The sequence below is a fragment of the Labrus bergylta genome, chromosome 15 (genome assembly GCF_963930695.1).
Source record: "Labrus bergylta chromosome 15, fLabBer1.1, whole genome shotgun sequence".
NCBI lineage: Eukaryota > Metazoa > Chordata > Actinopteri > Labriformes > Labridae > Labrus > Labrus bergylta.
The window spans coordinates 20,352,595-20,379,010 of record NC_089209.1 but is presented as its reverse complement, the minus strand read 5'-3'; the positions used below and the strand labels follow the sequence as shown (position 1 = coordinate 20,379,010).

General features: G+C 42.5%; 1 protein-coding gene across 4 annotated transcripts in view; it reads left to right on the top strand.

The window, feature by feature from the left end:
* Window positions 1-25,812, top strand: part of ccdc85cb (coiled-coil domain containing 85C, b) — a 46,250-nt gene extending 20,438 nt beyond the window's left edge. Inside the window, exons 2-7 of one of the 4 annotated variants that reach the window (XM_029277250.2) lie at window positions 12,643-12,722; window positions 14,006-14,047; window positions 18,109-18,210; window positions 21,908-22,000; window positions 22,386-22,484; window positions 23,605-25,812. In XM_029277250.2, coding sequence (XP_029133083.2) covers window positions 12,643-12,722; window positions 14,006-14,047; window positions 18,109-18,210; window positions 21,908-22,000; window positions 22,386-22,484; window positions 23,605-23,694 — 506 coding nt within the window. In that variant the 3' untranslated portion in view covers window positions 23,695-25,812. Of the gene's footprint in view, window positions 1-12,642; window positions 12,723-14,005; window positions 14,048-18,105; window positions 18,211-21,907; window positions 22,001-22,385; window positions 22,485-23,604 lie in introns of all 4 variants that reach the window. The other 3 variants (XM_020633467.3, XM_020633470.3, XM_020633469.3) reach the window with 3 other exon arrangements.
* The last annotated feature ends 604 nt before the right edge of the window (window positions 25,813-26,416 follow it).

Here is a 26,416-nt window from a genome sequence, read left to right as displayed (position 1 = left end):
ATTCCCTTAAGTTTTTGAAACTCCTAAATCCTCCCACACTCTGTCCCCAGCTGTGACCTAATTCCATACTACATGTTTGTATTATAAATGAAATCAAATGAAGTTCAATTGGCACACTGAGAATGAACATGCTGCACTGTTCTTACTTATTATACATTCTGTGGTGGAGGTCACTTGAAACTTCAACTTTATAAAAGAAACAACTGCACCTCTGAAACATCGCATGAAATGGCTTTTTAAAGGCTGAGTTCAAGATGATCTCTAATGTAATTGTTTTGCAACGAACAGTGTTGCATTGTGGGAAATATAGTGAGTCCACCCTCCTTTTTTTTTTTATCCTGCAAAGAAAGTGCTGTACTGGAACAATTAATAAAACATGGCAGAGGGATGATGACCAGTGGAGAAAACTACAACAACAACAACAACAACAACAACAACAACAACAACAACAACAACAGCAAAGACAGGACAACAATGTGAAATGTGGAATAAAGTGTTCAAAACTCTATTCAGAAACTTTTCTTCAGTATGCTTACTAAACCTTTTTTAGCTATTCTGAGTCTACTTTTCTCCTCAAAACTGCCATAGAATTAGATAAGTATAGTATATATATAGTATATATAGTATGTAGGACATTTTAAAAAGCGTAACCTGTTTTTGGCACATTGTTGTGTTTTTTTTCTGACTAATTATAAATCAACTCCCCTACAGACAAAGGACACATGATGTTGTCTACAAACGTAAATGATCAAACAGAAGATGAGTTTCAAAAAAACATGTTCTCTGTGCAGACCCTCACTCAGCCCGGACCTGAAGCTTGCTCGTCAGGGCTCACTAACTTTAACTCTGAAAGGTTGCCAAAATCTACGCTCACTTGACTCTTCCACTTCATCTTGAAGAAGTCAAAAACATTGATGGGGGCACATGTGCTTACTCTCTTTCTCCGCCTGAAGCTGCTCAACTTCGGCACAGAAAAAGGGAATGTGTGTGTGTGTGTGTGTGTGTGTGTGTGTTTATGTGTGTAGACGCTCAGAAGATTAAAATGTTACTTTGCTGCTGCAGCGTCTTACAAGAAGATTTCATGTTAAGGGGGTTAAAAATAGCCCGTGTTAGCACCATGTGCCTGTTTGGATATGTTTCAGATTGTTCTGCCCTGCGGAAGAGGATGAGGAAGTTTGCCACTCAAAGCCAGATACATTGGTCACTTTTCGCCAGTGGGTCGATGTGATTTGGAGTCGGAAAAACTCTCAAGGGACAAATCCGGTGACGTGGATAATGACTCCTGGCTAGCCTTGTTCACGATTGTAGTGGAGACCTGGATGAAGCTACGCAGTCTAGCCTTAAGCCAGTGCTAAGCACTCATAATGGGATGTAATAGAATTCCCTCGGTTATTATGCCGGTTTCTGTCCTGTCTTTACAGTTTCTCTTGTCTCCTTACTCCCACTGTATCGCCTCTCACTCTCACTCTCCTGTTTCCTTTCTGATGGCCTCTTTTCCCAACCACTGCGCTGTCGCCTTCGCTTAGTTTCACCACATCTCAAAACGCTGCTGTCGGGCCGAGTCAAAGGCTATGGGACTGTGGTCCAACTTCAATCCAATTTTAGCTGTGGAAGGGATGAGATAACTGTCTATCTGGGCAGCTCTTGCGTAAGATGTCTTTCTCTTGGTGGCAATTACTGCGCTAATAGCTCTTCTGAGATCCTTTTATCCATCAGTGCCACGTTAATAGTTGCTAAAGCTCCGGATGACACTGGGGTTTTGAGTCTCCGAGTCGTTCTATTTGAGAGCTTTAACTACTCTAGTTATCACACATTTCATTTTAATGGCCGTAAAGAATAGGTCTCACTTGTATTTTTTTTTAGGGCTTTGTTTCTGTTGTCACAGGTCATTCTTTGTTGAGTCAAAAAATTATCCTAAACAACCTGGATTTTGTCAGCACTTGAATTAAATAGCAGAACCACAAGTTGAATCTGGCCTGCTCTGCCTTTCTCACTGATTTGCATTAGAATAAAATCAGAGGCGGTCATTATTCATGTGAACAGTAATGAAACCACTAGATGATGTCAGTGGAAAGAAAAGGTTATTTTCCCCGAATTGGAAGAAACCCCCTTTGCATATTTGCATCAGAAACCGCATGGCACATGGGGATTTTCAGAGTCCGATAATAAAGGGGTTTCAGGGAGTTATACCAGTCACTGTATTTACCATCTAACTGCTCCCTATTAGACTGTGCTTACATAAGCACCACCTTTGCCAGCTCAGCAGTCACTCAGACGGGCCTTTAAAGTAGCGGGGAGGTATGCAGATTCATGCAAATGAGGTTGCTATGGGGTTTGTGGTGGGGAAACCGTGGTAACAGGGAGAGGAATGAGGTTAAAGAGGGCCAAGGGCTGGGGGATGACTTTCCCTACCCATAATGCCCTCTGGTGTTTGTTTACACACTGTGGTGGCTTGTGGGCTTTGCGAGGCACAACCATCCATCGCTTAAGCATCTTCTGGAAAGCCTATCATTGGTGTCATGTTGACGAAATACAGATGTTTATAGGCCACAAATCTGCTAAATTAAATAGCTGTTTTGGTTGACATTTTCTTCATGTTTTTGTAGAAAAGGCCATCATTTAACTTCAGTTTAACCAGCAAGTAAATATTCATAATGTATTTTTTTTAAACACATTTGATCTCTACAACGAAAAACCTGATCTACATAACGGTTGATACTGAATTTTGTTTAAACAGTTGTCTGCACTGCTTCGCACAAGCCTAGTTATTCCACAGTGTGTGACAAGAGAATAGAAAGTTTAAATGGTTGAATGATCCAGTGGTATGTACCGTCCCATCCCTAAACCAGTGAAGAGTTACGACCTTTGACTTTAAATGTCAAGGGCCATGATTGTCACTGAGTGTGTAACAGTCGAAAAGCCTTTCATTTATAATTAAAGTAAAAGAAACATTGTGGAGAATATATATTTCTCCCTGTAGATAGTCTTAATAAGCCATCCCAGTTGGCTTTAATGGACTCTTGCGACACCCAAGGAACCATATAAGTATGACCCATTACCAACAGGCTTTAAACATAGCTTGTCCTGATATTGTTAATTCATTTGTTCAATAAGTGTTCCCAGCTTCTTAATGAAGCTTATCTGAAACACAACATATCTGACTTGATTCCTGAAGATAAATTATAGCCAATACATCTCCAAATCTCAGTAATCTTGTTTTTTTTCTTTGGTTTCTCAGTGAATACCACCGCACGCATATACTGACAGTAATTAAGGATGTTGACCAAACATAAGCCCACAGCTTTGATTTCCGGGGATTAAACCCAACTGGTTGCCAGATTGCTATTCTTCTAGCCTAATCAAAAGATTAAGGGCAGAGGGGACCAACTTTATAGGCAACAAATGAGCTCTGCCACGTTGTTTCAATTGTTACTTTATAATTCATATATGATGCAATAGTGATTTAATTTTCCCTAGTCAAACTAAAAATATCCAATAATATTTAAATAATGAGTGGACTTGTTAATAAATCCCAGTAACACATTATCTGATATGAACTTAATCACGGATGCACGCTAACATCACATGTACATGGACACATTTTCAGTGACGCGCACAGCTGCAGGCACGTAAAGACGTCCGCTGACCCCTGCATGAGTGTTGACGACAAGATGAGGCGACAGCAGAGAGAGATGCATCACTTTGCCGGACAGGATGTGTGATAGCAGCGAGACACACGTCTGTGTTACTGTCTACTGTGAACCTATAAATAAGCTTCTTCTCCCTTCAGTCCCTCTCTTTTGTCTCCTCCACTGAGGACCCCGACAGGCTGATCGATAAATAGACACGAGAGATGAACACCGGTCTTCAATTTCCACTCAATCGACATTTAACAGCCTCTGGTGCATTAAAGAACCACAGCTGACCTCTGCATTACTTTAAAAGACTGATGTGGGTGTAATTACATACAAAACATGCAGTGGTTATTGTGTGTAATTAGATTAAGTCAATAGTGATTATACATCAACTTCCCACTGTTTAATCCAGATTGATTTACTTGGAGCATAGAAGAGGAAATGAGGTTCAGCCTGGGTACAGCAAATAGGAAACAAGTGGGAGCCTATTTGGCCAAATAGAGAAAGTTTCCCATGGCAGAATACAAAAAGCATATGCACTTTCTGTGTTCAGCACCTTATCTATCAGTATTTCATGCCACTACCAAAGCTGTTGTCAGTATGTTTGTGACCCATACGGATACTGGTATTTGTATCAGTATTTGACATCGTTTTCAATATTTGTTAAGTCCCCATGGAGCAGAACTTTGAGGGTATCTATGTACCAAAGCGTGACATATTTCCAACTCAAACAGGATAGAACCAATCAGAAGATAGAGGGTGGGACATAACGTTGGGTATGGAATTTGATTGGATAACAGGAGATAACAGACAAGACAAAATCTGTGTGCAAATATTGCAAGAAGACAGGGAACTACACAAATGGCACAACCAACATGATGCAGCAATTAGCCTGACACCCCAATGAGGAGCTCCAATCACTTCCTCTTGTTGCGAGACACATTAACCATTAAACATTAAAAGGCAAAACCACACTGGCAAGCGGGTTTGCAGCCCCGCTCGCCCCAAACGAGTGCAAGAACCAAAGAGATTACGAGGTGCATTAGTGTTTTCATCAAAAAAATGAAAGGAATCTTTTTCAGTCATCTCATAATTTGTCTTCAGTCTCGTTTTGTAAAATAAATCGTGAACCCATTATCGTGAATCTTACAGTGTCATAAGTTTAGTGAACCGTTACATCGCTACTTTCCATTGTATACTCTGTGGTCAATGTCCAAGGTCCAGTCACAGCCAATCAGCAGTCTTGTTTTAACTGCAGCAGCAAACAGGGCTTTACTAAACTATTGTACTAGCATGATACACTAAATGGTGATAAATATTTAATCCACTAAAACCTCCGCGAGGTGAAATCTCTTCTAGCAGTTCTGTGTTTGACACAGATGATATGTCAAACGACCTGTGACTTCACATCAAATGGAAAATGAATTCAGTGATGAGTTCAAATCTGACAAAGCCGTCCCTCGTTGTAATGGAGATCTGCTGTATTCACCTGGTCAATGTTTAAGAGTTGTTGGGACTCACAAGCCGTCCTTTTAAAGTGTAATCCATTTGACACTTTCACACTCTTGCTCAGCATGGGGTCGTCTCTCTTCAGGCATGGAGTAATACTGTGTTGTTATCACACCTAGAGACACACACTTCGAAACATTCACATGCACATGAAAAACATGTTTTGCTTTCTCAAATGCACACACACACACACACACACACACACACACACACACACACACACACACACACACACAGCAGAGAGTGCGTGGGGAGGTAAGGAGCGTTCTCTCAGAGTGGGTGCCATGTCTTGTCGGATGGGGTTAGCTCCCTGCCAGCTGATGAGCCAGGGCGAGCCTTTGAAGCCCTTCCAGGGGCCTGCGGTTCATGTGCTTGGGTTGCCAGGTTCTGCCATCCCCCTCATTAATGCAGCATGGGTGCCCACTTAACTTGTTCGTCTCTGTTGCTGTGGTCAGCCTGCCCTAGCTATGACTGAGCGCTGGGCGGGCCAAGCAAAGGAGGCACCCACAGGCTAAGCAAATACATGATAACACACATTGCTGAAGGTTGCTGTTAAAGATAAAAGTGCAACGGATCAATAAAGACTTGCAATTTGTAACACTAACCTACCTACACGTGTTCAGACACATCAATCCTTTGCACTTCTTTGGTGTGTGTTGGCATGCACAGCCTAATCTTGTATGAATATCATGAATGTAGAGATAAATCAAACAGTTCAAACTCTCAAAACAGCAGTTGAGACCCTCACAGCTTCGTCTTCCAAATGTTTGTCAATGAAGCTGTAATAGAGATACTTGGTATCTACAGATACGTTTGGACTGTGGTTTTCTATTTCTTTCTGCTGATGCAAAGCCAAACATTTGACAGCAAAGTCTAATGAAAACAGGTGGCTTGTCCACTCTTATGACCTTCCAACAGTTTTCATTTTTAGTTTTAAGTCGTTGGATAATAATCCAATACCTTTGGGTTCAGACCGCTAAACAGACTTAACAGGTAACATGGGGCATCACCAGGTTCATCAGTATCTATGGAGAATCTTAAATGTTTTAGGCCTATTGAACATTGCCGAACAGTCCTTTCCTTTCCTTCAAACCCGGATCACATGACATTCACCAAAGTCTGTCTGGAGGCAGTGTTGCCTCTCTCATTCTTTGTTTCTTTTCCCCCTCATCAACCCCTTCCCTTTTCATCTTTCCCTCCTTTTCCCAGTTTAAAGATGGGCCTCAGGTTTTGCTGATTTGTATCAGGATTTTTTGAAGTTGCTGGTACACGGAGAGGTTTGTACCGGATGATAAATGAGACTTTCTGGAAAGGGTGAGGTCAGATTACATGGAATTCAGTGTACTTTGCGTTGGGTGTTGGTGAAGAAAAGGAGAGAGACTGTTTCTGCTCTTTCTTCAACATCTTGAGGTAATTGACCCAACCTCCTGCCTTGAGCACACAAACTACACGCATGCACACACACACGCACACACATAAACTACACACACACACACACACACACACACACACACACACACACACACACACACACACACACACACACACACACACACACACACACACATATATATATACAGTGTAATCACAGATGGGTTTGAAAATCCCCTTTCTGGCACAAACCCTCTTGCTTCTCTCTCCCACTCGCACATACATTCAGCCATGCATCCCACATGCGTTCGCTGTCTTACAAATGCTGCACATATAAGCACTTATTCATACCAAGCGCACACACACACACACACACACACACACACACATCGCTGGGAGAATATCCATGTCTCCATGCTTAAACGCTGTGATACAGCTGTGAATAGGAGATGAAAGCCAGAGCCGAGCCAGGAATAATAAAAGCAGAGTGATTTCAATTCACTGCAGGCTTCTATAGGCCATGGGATATGACTTGAAAACATAAGGGAAGCCTGGTCCTTTTTAACCATACAAATTTACCAAAGCTTCTTTGATGTAGCAAAAACCTTGGAGTCAACAGCTTGAAAGTGGGCTTTGCTCTAATTGTAACTTTCCCCGGCAGTATCAGCTCAATGCAGTGTAAATTTACACGTGTGGCCTATTTTTAACACAAGCCATCCTAAATCTAGCAGATTTTTTATTTTTTTTACCAGCAAGCGTGCAACACGAGCTGCCTGCACCTCCCCAGTTTGCCCCAAAATCCAGTGGCCTGCATTGACCTCTAATAAACTCAGTCCCACCCACTGCCCCATACTGGGAGCTGACACATATATAGAGAGGGCGGGACGGAGAGGAAGAACAAATGAACAGATGGAACTCAAACTAGAATTGTAAGGAAGACACTGCATTGCAGAATAATTTCAGCACACTGTTAAAAAATCACGGGCTGCCGGAAACCCAATACTTTCATACTATTCATACTAAATGTGACGTCACTTGGAGCATGTATTATGATCTGACTTTTGTGTATGCGAGAAATAACTGGACGTATACTAGATCAGCCAGAATTTGAAAGTATGAAACAGGAGCACACTGGTCGTTTTAAACCGCCCCACAATGCACTGCGGCCCTCTGACTATCCAATAGCAGAGCTCACTAGCCAGCCACCTATAGCGGCCTTAAAATAAAATATTTGTGCTGAAATGCATTTCACATGTTGCCAAATAACATTAGAATGACTACGTGGTTGTAAAAGTAATAAATTTTTGCATATTGTTGTTGAATTGTATTTACAGACCTATGGTCGCGCTAGCTTGATGCTAGCTCATCGTAAGGAGCTCGGACTGATAGTATGTCGCGTCGCTTGACCCGTATTTTAGCATGTTGCTAATAACATACTAATGGTTGGGTTAGTATGCAGTGTATATATTTTGAGTATGTTGTATATGATTTTGGACAGCCATGCACCTTAAGGACCATAACAGTGTTTGTTATTTTTTAGCACATTAATTTAAAATAACCTTAACACACTGAACACTCAACAGAATCGCAAAGCTGTACCAAACAAATGTTTGAATGAATGTTGTTGTTTTCTACTATTCTAGACAGCCACTGGTTTCTATTCATTTTGTGTAACATTCAGAGGATATGTCTGGAAGCATTCATTATCTTTTTTACGGTAAACAAATCCAATGAAAAGACCAAACTCCCCCCCCCCCCCCCCCCCCAAAAAAAAAAAGCAGAGTCTGATTCTGCGTCTCAGTCGATACTGCCTAACTTCCTCAGCCTCTTTGAAGCTCTCAGCCCCAAGCCTGCTCATTCCAACTGAAGACCCCAGTTTATAAAAAGGTCTCAAAAATATACTTGCATTCAAAATAATATTTCTTGTAACTCAACAGCACTTAAGTGTTCAGTAAACATTACCTGAATAGGAGTAAACTGAAAAAACATGTTGGGGACAATTTACAAGTGCTGATTAGACGCACTGGGTTGTAAATACATGAGGAAACAATGAGGCTTATTTTGGGTTTAGAAAAAGTTTTGAAAAAGCAATGTTTTATGCGTAGAATACTGAGTCATGTATCAAGCTTTGGTACATAGTTTGTGTTTTGCTGTGGACATTTAGTGAAGTCTACTGCTATAAAATAGAACCAGATGTAACAGGGTTTAGTTACTTAACAAAAACAAACCTCCCTGTTCACTCAAAACAAAAAAGTCTATTATTACTATCAAACAAATTTGACCAAAGTCAGTGACTACCGGTCTATTAACCATATCACATATGGATTCTATCACCATGACAACAGGGCAAACTTCATTCACATATTAGGACTGTGTGATACAGGGGGAAAGATCTGGGAATATCTGGACAAGTTAAAATACTCTCTTTCTTCAAGATTCTCTCTTTTGGATTTTTGGTTCTGCTGTTTTTGGATGGAGTTTGTCCTTCATTTCCAGCGGTGGTAAAACTATCTGCAGAAATGTGCAAACAGTGTGAGTCAGAGTAACTTCGGCGTGCTGCGGAGGCTGAGTGATCTGTAATGGACAGATGGGGACGGGGATGTTTGGAGCTCAGCGGAGTACAAAGAAGGACCAGTTAAGGTCACAACCTTTTTTGCGGAGTGCAACAAATTTGCAAGAGTTTGATTTCGCTCTGCTTAACTTTTCCTGTTAAAGGAATGAGAACTAACTTCCGAGAAAGCTGAGTCAACAGACAGATCAGCTTTAAAATAGCTGCTCACTGCGAGCAGGAAAGAAAAGCAGAGGCTGGAAAAGTAAAAAAACAGAGGGATGTGATAAAACGGAAAGAGAGGGAAACAGGGAGCAGTGAAGGAGGGAGTGGCCGCTGGAAGTGGGTCACAGCCGCACTGACGTGATACAAAGTGACGCGCGGCGAGGGGGGGGACGGACTCGCGCCACCGTCTGCGTCACCTTTTGTCCTGCGTGCACGCCAACACACACACAGGCTTTCACATTAAGAGCTCTCACATGCGGCCGATTCATTGGGTAAACAACACTTGTGAGGGGGTAAAAATAGCCTCCTTGTGCGTTGCAGGACAAGGTTCCCCCCCTGTGTGTCTGCGTCTCTTTCTGTATTGTTTACTGCTCAGTTAGACTCTCCTTTATTCTCGTTATCAGCCCTTAAGATTGCATTCAGGTTCTGCGTATGAAATAAAGGCCTCTCCTTGGGCGCTTGTTATGTACAAAAGGGAAGACGCAGTAGACAGTAATCATTTCGCTGTGGCTGTGTGATATGAGATGCTGTGCCTCATCTGTAGCTTCTCCTGCAGCTTCACTGGGAAGGGAATGTGAAGCCGAAGGGATGGAGGATGGATGAAAGGATGGAGGAGTGGCAGGGGGAGACAAGGAACAGTTTAATTGCCTGACCCCTCTGTCCCACCAGGATGACTCTCCGGAGCCGGGTGTTTGAGAGAGAGAGGGTGACGGCTGGGTTCTCCTTGCAGATCCCCCCCCCCGGCTCTTTGCGTGTGTGCAGCATGTGTGTGTGTGTGTGTGTGTGTTTGGGGGGGAGGTGTCTGGGCGTTTTGTGCATGTTCCCACGGAAGATCTGCACATATTTAAGCAGGACCACTTAATCTTGTCATGTGTGATGCTGGAGTGATGCGCTCTGAGATTTAACATAACCCCCTATAACACATCAAAGGCTTAATGATGGGGAGAGGACGGGAGACGTAGTGTTCTGGTATGTGAAGACTCAGACTTACGGTGGAATTCCAACACTCGTAGCTCTTCTAGTTCAATAGAGCCCACTTGAGTTACATATCAATATTTATATTTGATTGCTTATCTGGATTTTTGATTAATTAGTTCTAAGGAGATACAAAATAATCCTGACAGACTCTGAGGATTTTTGAGTTTATTGGATTACTGATGGCGAGATCTCAATCTCTGTAAGTAATCTAAATATCCACATTGCCAAGGAGGGAAAAAAAAAAAAAAAAAAGAAGCAATGAACATTGATTTCCCCTCCTCCCTGTTTTCCTAAGGCTCCTTTCTTTGTTGTTTGAGTTTGCTGGCGCTGACTGAAGACCGAGGAACCTTCAACCTAATCGGATTGAGATCTGGCTGCAGGTCAGGCCAGCAGATGAATCCAGATTAGAGGGTCACAAGGCAGAAAGAGAGGATTACCAGCTCTGGCCTCTGCAGACTCCTCCTCTTGTCTAAACAGTCGATTGACGGCACTGTCTGCAGCCGGCCGTGCTGTAAAGTCAAAGAGCCGGACACAGAGGACCTGCTGGGTGCTGCTGTCACTCACTCCTGTCTACCCTCAGGTCCTGGGAGATGGATCACTTTTCTACTAGAAAAGATGGCAGCGAAGTGAACCAATGAGAGAGATCTTACTTGACACTGGTTACACTTTCGTACTTGCCCATACATCTTTAAATCTACATAAACATTAAACATTTTATTAGAAGAAATCAGATGGAAAAACTACAGTTCTGTCATCTCTGGTAACTGTTTCGGACACAGAACCTTTAAAATCCCCGCAGAAAGTTAACCAAATGGTCAAGACATTCTCAGGCAGAAATCTAGCTACATGTTTTCACCTTTCTCTCTGGTCTGTTTTTGCCTGATTGTGGAAAACTAGCTTTCTTGTTACTTCTACACATGCTTCGTGTGCCAAGAAAAACTGTAAGAATTACAATCTGTCTCTGATCGATCAATGCTGCTTTTGAGCTTGATTTGATAGTGTAATTCTGCAGAATAGTGCCCCCTGGTTGCAAAAATTCAAATCAAATATTTTGCATGACTCACACAGGCCGTGTGGACTTGTTAAGGTCAGTTAAGTATAAACAAACTTAGGTCAAGCTGCCTCACTGATGCAACAAGCTGCAGTATCGTGTGTGTGTGTGTGAGAATGTGTGTGTGCTGCACTGCACAACATTGACTTCTCATCTCCATTTATCTCAACCCAGTGCAGCCTTCCAGTCGACTTTCTTATGACTCCCCACCACTCTCTTCTCTCCGTCTGTCTTGACTTCCCATTTAGAAAACAAAATAAAATAAATCCGTGCTCAGTGGCGTTCTCCTCCGTTAGCTGCCGGAGTGTGCTTCCTATGCTTCTCTCGTCTTTGATCTCGCTGTAAATTAAACATGCCTTTTTAGATAACAGGCTCTGTGCCACCTACTGATTCAAACTGCACCTCCACTCTTCGCTCGGCTCTCTGTCCCTGGTTTGAACTCAGCGAAGTTGATTCAAGTGAAAGCAGAATGCTGATAAACAACAGTTGGGGGAATCTCTGTGGAGCAATTAGGCCACAGTTAGATTGTTTGGCGGGCGTAAACAGTATGGAGACAGTTTTGCATAAATTCTCAAATATATCACGATTGTCTGGTTATTTTTCACAACAAGTGAGTGAGTGAGTGAGTGAGCGAGTGAGTGAGGGAGCCAGCGAGCGGGGGAATGTGGACCAAACTGGAAAGATGGCTCCAGTCAAGAACGGGGTCGAAAGTTAGGTCAAGCACTGCTAATCTGGGTGAGACCGCTGAGTGCTTGACCCTTAACATCAGGATACAACAAGTTTTTATAGCACATGAGGACTTTGTGAAAGGAACCACACATGGTAGACAGTTTAACAGAAATACACAATAAGGACTTTGCAATTTTCCTAAAAGAAAGTGGGCTCAGTGGATTTAAGGGACGAGTCTTTGGTTTATGACATAATTCTTGCAAAGCCGACGACTTGTCTGTGGCTGTACTCTTCATTTTGTTTTTCCTGCTTTTTCTTTTTCTGACTGTTTCACCTCTTTTGATAAAGTGATATAATATATGATGTTCATGGTTATTTTAGTCTTCAGGGACTCATGTTCTCCAACTGACTAGAAAATGTGTCCAGTCCACACTTATTCCAACAAACTCCATGAAACTAAACATTGTACATATTTCCTCTTCATGGTCAGGGGGTTGAATAAGGGCGTGAAACCCCTCAGAGTGGGTTTATAGGGCTGTAAAAGTGCAAGCAAACTTTTTGAGTTCTACGTGGTCCTTTAACTCCCATGGCCATGCTCGCCTGCTTTTCCGCTCGAGGTCTTTGAGATGCTAATCAGCTCTCCTTCTCTTCTTCAGATTCCTCCTCCAACTACATCAGGCAGCTGGAGACGAAAGTGCGGATCCTCGAGGACGATAACAACAAGCTTCTCACACAGGTGAGCCACACATAAACAGACACTTGTAAACACTACTGCATAATCATCATGTTGTTGTTTTTTTTTTTGCCCTGGCCATTTTCCCCCTGGTCCAGTTTTGAACTTATACCCTCACTAAATACCACTTTGGCAACTTCCAAACTTTCCCCAAACATGTGATGTGCGCTTGTGATGAGATAAAGTGGTTGCCTGATGCCTCTGTGAAGCTATTCACTCACAACAAGCCTGCCTGTTAGTGGGAGAATATGTTTATCTATGTTTTATTCATGGGGAGTCAGTAAGCTTCTGTAGCGAGCAGTGATGTTAGCCCCCGAGGCGAGCTGTGAGAGAAGAGAGGAAGGAAAAAGGAGGAGAAAGAGGCATTAAGTGACGATGACAGAGCAAAGTATTTCTCCCAAACGTTGACCTTGCTCTGACTTCTCTCCATTTTTTTAAAATTTTATTTAGGATGGAGGGCTGAGTGAGTTGAGGTGTGAGTGTGAGAAGGGAGGGGGTTTGGTTTTTTAGTCTGGTTCACCAGGAGTTCACATGTCAGTCTGCAGAGGTGTGTGTTTCACGCTCACGCCCACAGACAGTGGACTCGGGGCTCCAAGTTTGAACTGAAACATCAATTGGTCATGTTAGGGGTCAAACAGCACAACGGTCACAGCTATGGCTCCTTAATTACTGGTAAATATGTGCACATCAAAGCCTTTTTATGGATCATTTTTTTCTCTTTTATGATGTGTTTCAGTTCATTTGAATGCGAGTCAGGCTGCAGACAGTCGACTTGGAATTTCACAGTTTAAAATGGCCTTTTGATTCAAAGCCTTTATTCTTTTTATAAAGTGATTTCTTTTCGCCCAATTATCTCCCAGCAGATTTATATGTAGGCAGAAGAGTGTGGGCTGAAATCACTTGTACAGAAACCTAAGTTATCCACATAATTGGCCCTTACATGCTACAGTGAGGTGCTTCACTTTTTCTCACAGCCGCCAGGACTTAAATTATGAACGTGTTTTTTTTTAGTTAAGTAATTGTCCATGTTCACTTTTGAAAATGAAGATGTTTTGTCTTTACAGGAGTATATTTTATTTTTACAGCAATACAACTAAAAGTTGAAAGTAGAACAAGACTGTTACATTCTGAATGTACAATAATTTGTATATGACTGTAAAAGCTTAAAAATACTTTTTCTTACTGTGTCTTCTTATGTACAGTTGCCATCATTGATGTTAATAATGGCTCCCACGAGACAAGAACCTATTAATGAACCAGTACACGTTATGTTTTTCTCTCTCTAGGCTCATAACCGCTATAGTTTATCACAGATACAGACGAAAGAGGTAACTTTGTGAAATGTGTCGGCCCCTCTGCTGGTCAGTTGGTTCAGCCTCTCTTGCTTTTTCTCAGTCTTCTATCTGTTTGGTGGTGGCGGGACTTTCACAGCTTGGAGCTTGACGCTTTCCAATATGCAGACACTGGACACAATCAGAGCAACAACTGCACAGCGTAATGCACTCACTTCCTGTTCCAATGAACTGAATAATGTGTCGACGTTGACACTTTAACAAAGCTGCTGAAACAGCTCTATGGTAATATTAGTAGGACTAGTTTGGGCAATATGTTTATTCACCTTTTGCTGTGCCTGAGAGAAGAGTGATACCACTTTCATGGTCTTGTATAATGCTTTTCAAGTCTTCAGACCACTCAAAGCCCTCATAAACGAGATGTTACATTCAGCCATTCACACCACATTCATACAGGGAAGGGAGAGGCTGCTACTTCAATGGCCTAACTGCTCCATTCACACGCATTTACACCCCAGCCAGAGCAATTGGCAGTTCAGTGTCTTGCCCAAGGACACTTCAACATGTGGCTACAGGACCTGGTGATCAAAACCTGCATTTGGTGGAGTCTCTGGCAACTTTAAAGTGATGACATGACTCCAGGAAGTCATTGTACCTGGCCAAGAAATACCTCAGCAAGCCACAATTCCCATTTAATCACTTAGCATATTAAAAATGTTTTGTTTTTTTTTAAAAGAAGAGAAAAGAAGATATAACATTTAAAGTTATTGAACTTTAAAGGTGCTCATTGGCACATCTTTCAATCTTCATGCTAAGCTAAGCTAAGCTACGTCAAGCAGCTATTGGTTGTAGCTTTATTTATGGTACACACATGAAAGTGGCATCAATTGTCTCATCTAACTGTCATCAGGTGAATGAGCGTTTTCTTTAAAAAAAAGTCTAAATATAACTTCGGAGCTCCTTGGTGATTTACCAAATATTTTGTGCAAAAAATAGTTCTGTTAAACAAATGGCAGCCTTCAACATCACCATAGAACTATATCACACTTGTTACAGTATCAGTATTGTTAGCCCACATGAAGTGGATTGCATCACCTAGCACAAGTGTTGCCTCTGTGTCCAGTCCCTGTTATGCACTGCTAGCATGCTAGGCTAACAATTGAGCACAGGTGGCTCTGCCTGTATGTGGCCGAACTTGGCAAGAAGGCCTCTTTCTGTCCTTGGATTGTTTTTTTGTTTTTTTTTGCACAGCCCAGTGAGTGTTGAGTACACGTTACCTCAGGTGAATGAATGCTCTGCTTGTGCCATGGTGCATAAATGATACACGCTTGTCCACGCTTGTTGGGACGTCTGGTGGGCTGAATAATTGAAGGTGGGAGGTTAACACAGGTAGACCCATGTATCAATAATGCATGGCAGACGACTGGTGTGTGGGTGCATCTAAAATATGAAGGAATGTCTGTCTGGTGTAAAAAAAAGAACTTGATGTCTTTGTCATAAATAAACTTTTTATCTTTTTATTAAATTATAAGATGAACTTAAGGCTTCTCTGGTACATAATGGAAAAAATGAGCTGGAGTTTACTTTTTAATTTTACTCTTATGCAATACTGTTCTAACTCAGTTTGTCTGACTGCTAGCAGGTGGGATTGTTACAATGAATTAGCTGCCTCAATGGACATATTGCCTAACTTCCTGTGTTATGAAACTGGCCTAGTGAAACTTGTATTGAGCCTGTAGGAAACAATAGCCTCTTATCACAGGAATGTTGACACCAGCTCTGCTAAAGGACTTTACCGTACCAAAGGGAGCAGTTAACAACAAGGTACCACGGTGAATATTAACAAGGGCCGACACCGCGCACAGGTGTGAACACAGTGAGAGAAACAGGTGTGTGCGTGTTCACGGGCACGCCCACGCTCGTGCTCCCAACATGCCCGGGCCACGATCCGCTCTCTTGCTCCTCTCTCACACGGCTCTCCTGTGTCTTTCAACCGTTACTTACTGCTGTCAGCTCAGTGAAGTGTGAGGCGCTCTGTGGCGTTCCCTACATGCTCTCGTCTACTTTGTCATTAACACGAAAGTTCTCAGTGTGACTCTGAGAATTGAATGATTTATACGATGGATTAAGATGACCCTCTATCCGTTAACTGTTTGCTAATCTAGCTCAATCTATAAGAGAGGACCGCAGCAGGGTGCAGGGAGCCTTGAGGTTAATGAATTGTGTATTACTGTGTGTCAAAGTTTTGATATGACTGATTGCCCTTGAAGAAGAAAGATCAGACCTTGCTTTATTTATGGCTGCTACACAAGTCAAGTGTTCCATTTTGCATGCTATATGAACACCAATGATTACACTGCAAGATCTACCACTCCAAATACTAAGTTATTCATTAAATCACTGGATCCTGCAGAAGGCTGACTGGCTGTTTTTATAATGTTTTCTTGTTAACTCTTTCAAAATAAATAGCAAATATTTTTGAAGTGGTCTGAAATAAGCTAGCGTCATTCATTACATTGTGATTAAACATTGAGGCTAAAGCTGCAGCTCCAGGCAGAAAGTAAGCATCCTTACGCCGTGTGATCCATAAAAATAAAATAAAAACATTGATGTTTTAAAGCATACAAGGAGCTGAAGTGTTGTATTACAAGTAAGATAACAAAAAAATGTAAGGTCGTCCTTTACTTATTCTGCTCTGTATTCAGCTGAATCCCAGCTCTAAAGGTGCATGCTGCCGTTCTCTCTTCGTTATTGTCAAGGCTGCATCACCCCTGCCCCTCATAACTCAAACAGGAAGTGATGCGTGATGCCACAGCTTCTCCCTGTCACCACCAAGAACATTGTGATGGATGTGTAGACGGAGGGGTCTGGGGTTTGGACTGCAGAGGGTCAACTGTCCCCAGCTGTCGCGCTAACAAATGGCTTTGTTTGGTCTCAGTGGTCAAGGTCAACACACGGGGCGCGGCGGTAAAGTTGTAGATGTGTGTCGGTTTGTTGCTAAAGCTAGAGTCAGCAAAACGTTTTGTTTTTTTTTAAATCAAGGACATGATCTTTCCATGGATTAAGTGTTCTGTAAGTGTTCTGGATATGACATTTAAGGCATGTCTTGCTAAATAACAAAAAGCTTGGAGAAATGACAAAGAGATGTTGGATAACACGCAGAATGGAGGGAGCATGAATATGGAAACCCAGAGGATGGATCAAGAAGAGCCATGGGAGGGATTGTGAAAGGTTAGAGGAAACGGCAGCAGGATACCAAGCTGGAGCAGGAGAGGAGGGAGAACATCAAAGGACAGGGAGAGACAAGGGGAATGCTGATTGTAGCTTTGTGTGTGTGTGTGTGTGTGTGTGTGTGTGCGACGCAGAGAGACATGCCGCTAATACAGAGGCAGCAGACAGCGCAGCACAACGTCGCACACACCCACTGCTCATTGGGGGCTATTTATTGCCTGAGCACTCGTAGGCGTCACGTGTGTGTTTACACGGCGCGCCCCGCACAGAGGGAACACTAATGCGTGACATGAAAAATGTCAGAAGGAACAGTGCTGCTGCCATGTTCCTGCCTGCAGACATGAGTCAGGCTGGTTACCGCCCCAAGTGACTAGTGGTCTTTAGCTGCTAATAAGGACAGATCTTCTGAACTTTGATCCTGCATAACGGCATACTATCGATGACACACAGTGGTAGAGCCCAGCGTCACTAAAGTGCCATTTATGAAGCTTGCTCGGAGCAATGGCGTGAAAGATGAAGAGAGTGCATGTGCCGGTGTAGGAGGAGGACAGAACACATACACAACACAGCCTAACCAGTTTTTAGACTGGGGATATTTGCTCATCACTGGTATTGGTGTTCACGTTAAAGTGTTAAGCACATGCAAATGAATAGATTTCTTTGTAACAGTAACGATGGAAACATTTAAGACGGTGAAATTATTCAACTAAACCTTGAAAGCACTTGTGAATAAAAACTGGTATGACTCAAGTTTGTCAAGTTTTTGTTGAAATATTTGGTCGCTTGCATCGAAGCCTCATCTGTTTTTTTTTTGTTTTTTGTTTGTTTTTTGGTGTGTGTGTGTGTTTTGTTTGTGCGATCAGCAGTGTAACCCAGGTGACCTCCGTGCCCTGAGGAAGGGGATGACCCTCTACCACTCCGAGTCCCAGCTGTCCTCACTGCCACAACGCCAGGACGCCATGCACATGGTCAGTACCCAAGAGGCTAAACAAACACACACACACACACACACACACTCGCATGCACAAGGTACCGCACAAGAAGGGTACTCGCGTAGAGAAACACCCACTCATTCAGTCTCTCTAAGATCAACACTGTCACACTGCTTACACAAAGGTGGTTACGTATGGAGACAGGATTTAATTTCACACACACTTAATTGTAGAGAAGACTGAGCCAGTGCCTCCGCAGCGGAATCAAGTCAAGTCAGCTCTAATTTACTTTATTTCTAACTCTCCAATTATACCTTCACATGCAACCTCACTCTCTCACAAATGACAGGAAATGAAACACACACAGAGAAAGAGAGAGGGCAGAAAAAAAAGGGGGAATGAAAGGAGGCAGGGGGTTGAGACTGACTGGAAAAAGAAAGGAGAGAAAGTAAAACAGAATAAAATGAGGATTGGAAGTTAAGATGTTAGACTGTCCCTCTCTTCCTCTCATATCCTGGCCCTTTAGCTCCCTCTTCCCCGGAGCCTGTTTGAACTGAATCCCACTATGAACGTAATAATCCTCTGAAATCCATCGCCACCCCTGACCCTGCCATTGTCTGGGGGAGGAGAGGCTGGGTAATTGTTTTCTGACTGCTTAAGGGAGGTCAGAGCTGGGCTGCGCCACTAACCAGAGGAATAACCCATCCCTGTGTATACGAATCAATATTTTGTTTTAATCACGGGCCCTCAGCGTGGGGCGTAGGTCAAGTGCGCTCAGAGTCGGCTTGCACCTTTTAAAGCTCATGGGTCAAACCTGCCTCCTCGTGGAGGTTTATGCCGCTCAATAATGTCCATGAACTTTGACCCCACTTGAGGTCTCTCCTGCAGGAGGAAGGATAAACTGCAAATTAACTCGATAGTTGCCTTCTCGCATGTAATGTTACGGTGCGGGTTCACATGAAACAAGGTCATGATATGGACTTGATGTCATTCTTACTGAGACTGTGGATTTGTCTCCATTTATCATATCCAGTCCAAAGTGGAGGTTTATGCATCACTCAATTAAATCAGGTGCTTGTTTCACCTTTTCCGATGATCTTATTTGTAGTAATCTGCTTTTGCCCTTTTATAAGCTGTTTTTACCTTGATACCAGAGAAAATGTCTAACAAAAATATATGGACTAGTGGAGTTTAACACAGCACTGGGTTACAGAGTAAACCAAACGAGGTTGTTCCAGTTTTTATAAGTATTTACATCCAGTACATCAAATGGAACTTAGCTACCAAAACTAACCGGCAGAGCTAAAGCAGCTTGCTGGCATTCCTCTTTTCAGCTAGAGAGAAATCAGAACCTAAATGATTAATATCTAAGAATCATTTATGAATAATAAGTTATTTTTATTACTATCACTATGTCCTCCTTTTATGACGGCGTGTTGTCGTGAGAAATAATCTTGTTTATCTGTATGATGATTGATTTGCTGCTCGATAATGTGACCTTAGTTCAACCACAAAAGAAAAAGTGCTCGTTAGAAGATGGAGAAGGAGACAAAGAGCGAAAGTGAAGATGAGAGATGTGGGGCCAAAGACTACAACAGCATGTTGTATATACACATCTATCATCATCTATCATCTATTGAGTCCTTTGTCCAATCCGGGCCCCGTTTCAGGTTCAGTGTGCGAGCGTGAGATCGCCAGGAAGCGGCCGGCCTGCGTGATTCTCACAAACATCCAACAGTCAGATCTGATCCTGTATGCTGAAAAGAACAAACCATTGATTCTTACAATGTTTGTCGTCCTCCCCTCCTCATCCTGCAAGGCCCAAATCCAGCCTGTTTATGCAGACGAGCCGTCCCAAAATGTACATCCATATGAACAGTAAACATGCCTCGAGCTGCCTGCGTTTGTCTGCTGTCCAAATCTGTTTCTGTTCCACAACAGCTCGGGCAAAACAGAAACTGATGCTAGCAGGACGTGTTTACACATTTCAAATGATAGCTCTAAACAACAGAAGAGTGGTGATGGCCATTTACATATTCTTTTTCATGCAGTTGACTTCAAAGTACAACAGCATCAGAGCTGCATAACATTTGACCTTTAAACAAGAGAAAAAACTCTTTCTTTGTATTTATCATAATAGTGGTTGCATATCATTTTCTATGTATATAGAATACCCACTATTCCCTTTGTACTGATACACACTTCTAAAGAGGCACATCAATGAATTGACATGTTTTTATAGTCTTCAAGATTAGCTTCAAGTGTCATGCATAATTGTATCATTTAAAATAATGTCTTGTTATATTTTATGTACTCAACATGTGAACTGTATCTTTCTGTGTTACAGCTGACATGTGAAGTTACTTTATACCTCATTATGTGCATTTTTTACATGTTAAACCAGAATCTGTGAAGAAAAACCACAAGCTGTCAAATTAATTATTTTTTATGCAAAATTAAAAAACAACACACACAGAAGCTGCAAGTAGAGTTTTTCAAACCTGGTTGATGAATTTCCGAGGGAGCTCAGATACTTCTGTGCGTGCAGAAGAATCTTTTTTTAATACAAATTTCATGTTAACCTTTTCATTTTGTACATTCTTTTCTGAAACCTAAGCTCATGACGGTAATAAGTAGAGGCAGGCGACTCATCTCCATGCTCCGAGGCAGAGCATGTTTGACTTTATGAAAACCACAACTGTGTGTGGATGACAACTTTTGCAGGGAAACAAACGCAACACAACTGCTACATTTCTGTTTTTGCCTTTAGACTGTAGTCATACTGATGGCCTTTCACCTTTCATTTTTACATATTTAAGCCACAATGTAATACCTGTACATTAAACACAAACTTATGTAACAGTATTTCTTGAAGTGGATTTCAGATTTGCAGTTGTCAGGCAAAACCTGCAGAATCAGCAAACATAGTCTGTTTTTCATGAGGTTTATTTGATATGATTTAACTGTTGGGCTGTTTCCACCAAACCTCCCTCTCTGCTGCAGTGGGATTATTATTTTATCTCTGTGCTATTAGGTTGTGTGGGCTCATTCTGGCACCTAAATGGGGCCAGTGGGTGCGGAGGGAGCTGACAAGCGCATCACTAGCGAGCAGAGAATTGAACCCAGGCTAACAGAGCCACAGAGCTGTGTCTAATGCAGGGCCCCGATGCCAGGTTACACTGAATGGTGCCATTGTGTGTCCCAGAGATCTCTGTGTCCCTCTAACAGAGAGCCACTGTCTGGAACTAACCAGGGGGTAGGATGAGTCAAGCAAACCCCCAGTCCTCATCCTGGCTGGCTGCTCCCATCACAGCAGGTTAAATCACACCATGCAGGTAGCAGACCTGGCTGGGAGAGGAATGCGAAAAGGGAAGCTAAACACAGAGAAAGGAGAGGTGATGTGAGTCAGGATGAAAGCGATGGCATTTTCAGTGCTGCACTAGAAGAAGTCTCTCCTGTTTAAATCAGGGCGAAAAACACCCCCTGATACTGAGAGGGGCGTTTATTTCCTGTCGTTGAGCAAGGTTTCCTGGAATTGGCTCACATGAGGAGCTACGTGAGGTGATGCTCATGTGACCTCCGGGTTAAACACAGTGACAGCAGAATTGATGAGATAAGGGCGTGACGGTCTGCAGAAAATGTTAGCCGGATGGTGTTGGTTTAAGATCTTGACTGCTTAACCTTGTCCCAGGTCATCTCTTCTTTAAAAACCTCTTTCTTCTTCCCCTTTCAGGGAACCGGTCGTCTCCCTACCAGCGAGTCCTCTCCTGCCACAGGCTACCTGTCCTGCGTCCAAAAGCCTGAGGCCGTGGTGCACGCCATGAAGGTACTAGATTAACTCCGTGTCATTGTGTCCAGGACAAAAATGTAGTTTCCCTTCTCAATTTCCTTGAAGTGTAATTTACTAATATCTTGTTTTGCAACTTCTTTCTGTACCGTCCAGTATTGAGTTTGAGCCCTTTTTGCCACTGCATACTCTGTTGCAACTTCCTGTAGTGAGAAATTGCTTTAGCATGCTAATCAAACTGAAGATAAGATAAGTGAAGATGAAAGATAAAGTAAGAGGGGATACAATAAACTTTATTGATCTGTTGTTAGAAGTTCCCGCGTTAAAGCAGTTCAAGAGCCGGAGTAAAGAATAGAGCGATCAGGTGATATAGTGCAATGTAAATGATAATTAAATGAATCGATAAAAAAATGTGTGCCATCAGGTGCTGGAGGTCCACGAGAACTTGGACAAGCAGGTTCCCGAGGACTATGAGGACGACCTGAGCGAGAAAGAGAAGGCCATCGTGCGAGAGATGTGCAACGTAAGTGTGAAACGTTCCCTGATGATTCTTCAAATTGTATTGATGTGTTTTTCAATTTCAGTTCCTTTTTTAATGCAATAAAAAAAAATGTAAAAAAGGATCACACGAATAAATGTATGATTTTAAAGGAGGAGGAAGTAGGGAGCGCGTGAGGTGAGCATGTGATTCACCAAAGCAATTCATCTGCAGGGCTGCAGAATAACTTACACAACATGTCGGGTATTAAGGAGTAAATAAGTGAAGCGTAAGCTGGTTAATGCATTCAAGTGTGTCACACTATTTTCCATACAATATGCTCTACATTGATGTAAACAAAGGAGCCTTAAGTCCAGAAAGTTCCTGTCTGTTCTGCTGTTGGTCAGATTTTTCGTTTTTGTTCCGCTCGGTGCAAATCAGGTCAGCCTTTGAGCTGATTCCACTAATGAGGGAGCCTCATTTAGACTCATTTGGTTTGGAATGACACTTGCACTAGTGTCCCCGGCTTTCTCTTTCCTCTCAATCTATCTCTCCATCTCCCCCCTCCCACTCCCTCATCGTCCCCGCTCCACGGCCAACTCCACACTGTAAGTAGAGGCTCGTAGTTGAGCTGTCAGAGCAATTAAACCAGAGCGGCAGGGAAAAGAGCACCCACCAACCCCCTGCTTCAGCCTCACCCAACCATTCTCCCTCTGCTCTGCCCTCCCCCTCCTCTCCCTCCATCGTTCTCCGCTGGTGCTGAAAGGCCCGGTCGTAGATAAAAAAGGTCCGCTGATTAGAGAGAGAATGAGAGCAAGGCTATCTGGGCCCTGCAGAGGTATGTGACAGGCCAGGAATCTGGGGAGCACTACAATAGTACCTCTGTAATATCCCTGGGCTCCCCCAGAGACCCCTCTCCCTCACTCGCAGAGAGATCTCAGCCTCAGCAGAGACAGAGGACAGAGATTCAGAGATAGCTCTACCGTTACATGTGTGTGAGTGCAGACTCTGCAGCTCAAAGCCAAACTGTGAACATTTGAAGATTTCACTCTTGAAGAAGAAAGTCCTTTTTCTGTCTCTGCCTCGCCTCACTCTGCCTCTAAGTCTGCCTCTCTCGCTCTTCCTCTTCCCCTCTCTCAACTTCTCTCCCTGCTTTGGTTTGCAGGTGGTGTGGAGAAAGCTGGGTGATGCAGCAGGATCAAAGCTGTCCATCAGACAGCACCTCTCTGGGAACCAGTTCAAAGGGCCTCTGTAGCACATCATCCAGAGCGAGCGAGCGAGAGAGAGAGAGAGATCAGGATTTACAGTACCTACACTCACCTGAAAACACCTCATTCTACCTGCGCCTACACAACCCATCATGCCATGCTCCCTACTGCCTACAGCACCCAGCATTCCTTCAACAAAAGACTGGCTAAGAAAGCTACCACATGGACCTGTTAGTCAAACATGTTTTTATCTCAGAGCTTATGAAGCGTTGACGACTGGCAGCTAGTTTCACCGATACACCACTTCTCTTTGTTGATTTTAAAGCTTCCTGCAACACAATGATCTCTCTCTGTAAAGGCTATAAACACACACACACACACCCCTTTGAGCCCTTTATAGCATAGCTGTGCTACACTAAGCTAGCGATGTGACATGGTTTAAAGCACAGACCTGAAGAGGCTGCGGGGGCAGAAATCTCGACACTTGTTGCCAGGACGTGAAGGCATCTTCAGATACGTCTTGATAGTACCTCCTGTAGAGACCCTAGCTCCTGTCACATGTATTGCCCCCTAGTGGTCAACGCGTATACCTAGCATTAGCATTCTAAAGTGTTAAACCCACTGTGACCTAGCGCCTTTTGCTCATCAGACAAGTCTATGGATTATAAAGTCTAGAGATCACTGTTAACTTGTGTATATTATGTATAAAACCATAGCACTACTTCATTGTTATTGTTGATTTTTCTTTTATCTATTTTGTATTCTAGCGTGGCCATGTGATCAATTATTTAGTTTGAATCGTGGACCTTAAACAGGGTTTGCTTTTGGTTAAAAAAAAAAAAAAACACCTTTTTTTTTCTTTTCCTGATTAATTGCTATTCTTCTTTTTGTCTGTAACCTCTGAAAATGTTTCACGGCCATTCTGAATCAAACCATCTCCATGGGTTAATTGATAGATCATTTTCTTACTTAATGAAATTAATTCAAATTGTATGCTGTGTGCATGCTTGACAATCATTTTCTCAGGTTGGGAGGGCTACAGCTTTACTTTTGCCCATGTGTGCGTGCGTGTGCATGCGTGTGCGTGTGTGTGCGTGTGTGTGTGTGTGTGTGTGTGTGTGTGTGTGTGTGGAGACTGAATGGTTCTCTTACAGCTGTAGCATCAACCTGTGAATCCTCTTTTTCTCTCTTGAACCCTGGTTACAACTCTGTTGAAGACTGCTGAAGGCGTTTGCTGAATCCATACAAAATGATGATTCCCAGTGATGATAAAATCATAGATAAATATAAAAGTTCATGGCCAATAGCTGATGTCTACCTTCAGTTTGTAAGGCTTTTTTGGATCACAGATGAAAAACAGTCACTCCACTTAAGCACAGTCCTTTTCTCTGGTCTTGGATTCAGCAGGTGTGTTTATGCAGCGCATGTTTCTTAAAGTTGAATTTTGTTTCATAGAATATGAGAGATAAGTCTTCCCTTAGGTGTCTCCTGAAAACACTAACATTTAAAAACGAGTATTTCTTGATGTCAGAATGAGCAAACACTGTTTGTCAAAGTATTTATTGCCGGGTGTTAGATAGAGATGGGAGCGCTATCAGTGACTAATCAGTCCTATTTTAGATTGATCAGATTGACTGAAGCTGTAAAGATTTTTCATAGACACGTTTAGTGACTGAAAGCTCCAGCTCTCCCATCTCTAGTGTTATTTGTTCCAAATTAGAACATTTTAAGGCTACCTGCCATGCACCTCTCTTCTTTCAAATGATGGCTCAAAAATAAATCAAAGTATGGTTTTTTTAAAGTGTCCTTTTTTCTAGGAACTAATTTGAAGCCATGAAACAATTTTGAATACTTTATAAAAAAAAAAGGCATTTGATTTAAAATGTGCCACATTTTTTCTGCATGGTGTTTTGATTTGGAACTCAGCTGTCTTTTTCATTTTTTAACATCTAGAGTGTTTCTTTTCTTTCTGCCTAAATGCTAAAACCACAGTACCGAGTCCTAGAACCTACAGCATAAAAGTCAATTCCTGTAGTGACTAGCATGGCTGTGACTTCATTTTGTGAACTTCACTGATGAGAGGAATATTCGGCAGGTGAAAGAGGAAATGAAATAGGCCACTTTTAGAAAAATTTGGGAGAAAATAAACAAAGTTGGTTACCAAAGCTGTGCAGTGTGCTATCTTTATTTGTTGCTGTCAACATCTCTGCAGACGTGTGGTTCTCTTCAGTGGGTGAGTTAGACTGCCCTCTGGTGGTACAGTACTGGAGGTAAAGCTACAGATTTGTAAAGCGAGCACTCAAATACTATCAAAATGAAAGTGAATGAACTATGAAAAAATATCAACAGTGTTTAGATTATCAAAAGTATACATTTGTCCTAAAGGGTACAGGAACCCCGCTAAATATGACATGTTACAAATGCTACTGATCTTACATAATTCAGCAATAACAACAAGTCCACGGGTAAACAGTTTGATGGCTAAACTTAACAATGGTGAGTTAACAAACAGGTGGAAAGTTAGGTTAACGTAATGGATAAGCATAATCGTTTAACACGTTATCAGGTGCAGGAACATACCGTAAAAAAGAAATCAAGACTCCGTGGCACACTGAAAATAACGTCACTGTATTTTATTGCGAGCGAACACTGCGTCCAGTGCTGGGCGAACCTGAGGAAAGCGAACAGGCGAAACGAGTTGTTCGCTCACAAAAGACAGTGAAGTTATTTTCAGTGTGCCACCGAGTCTTGATTTATTGTTCATCAACA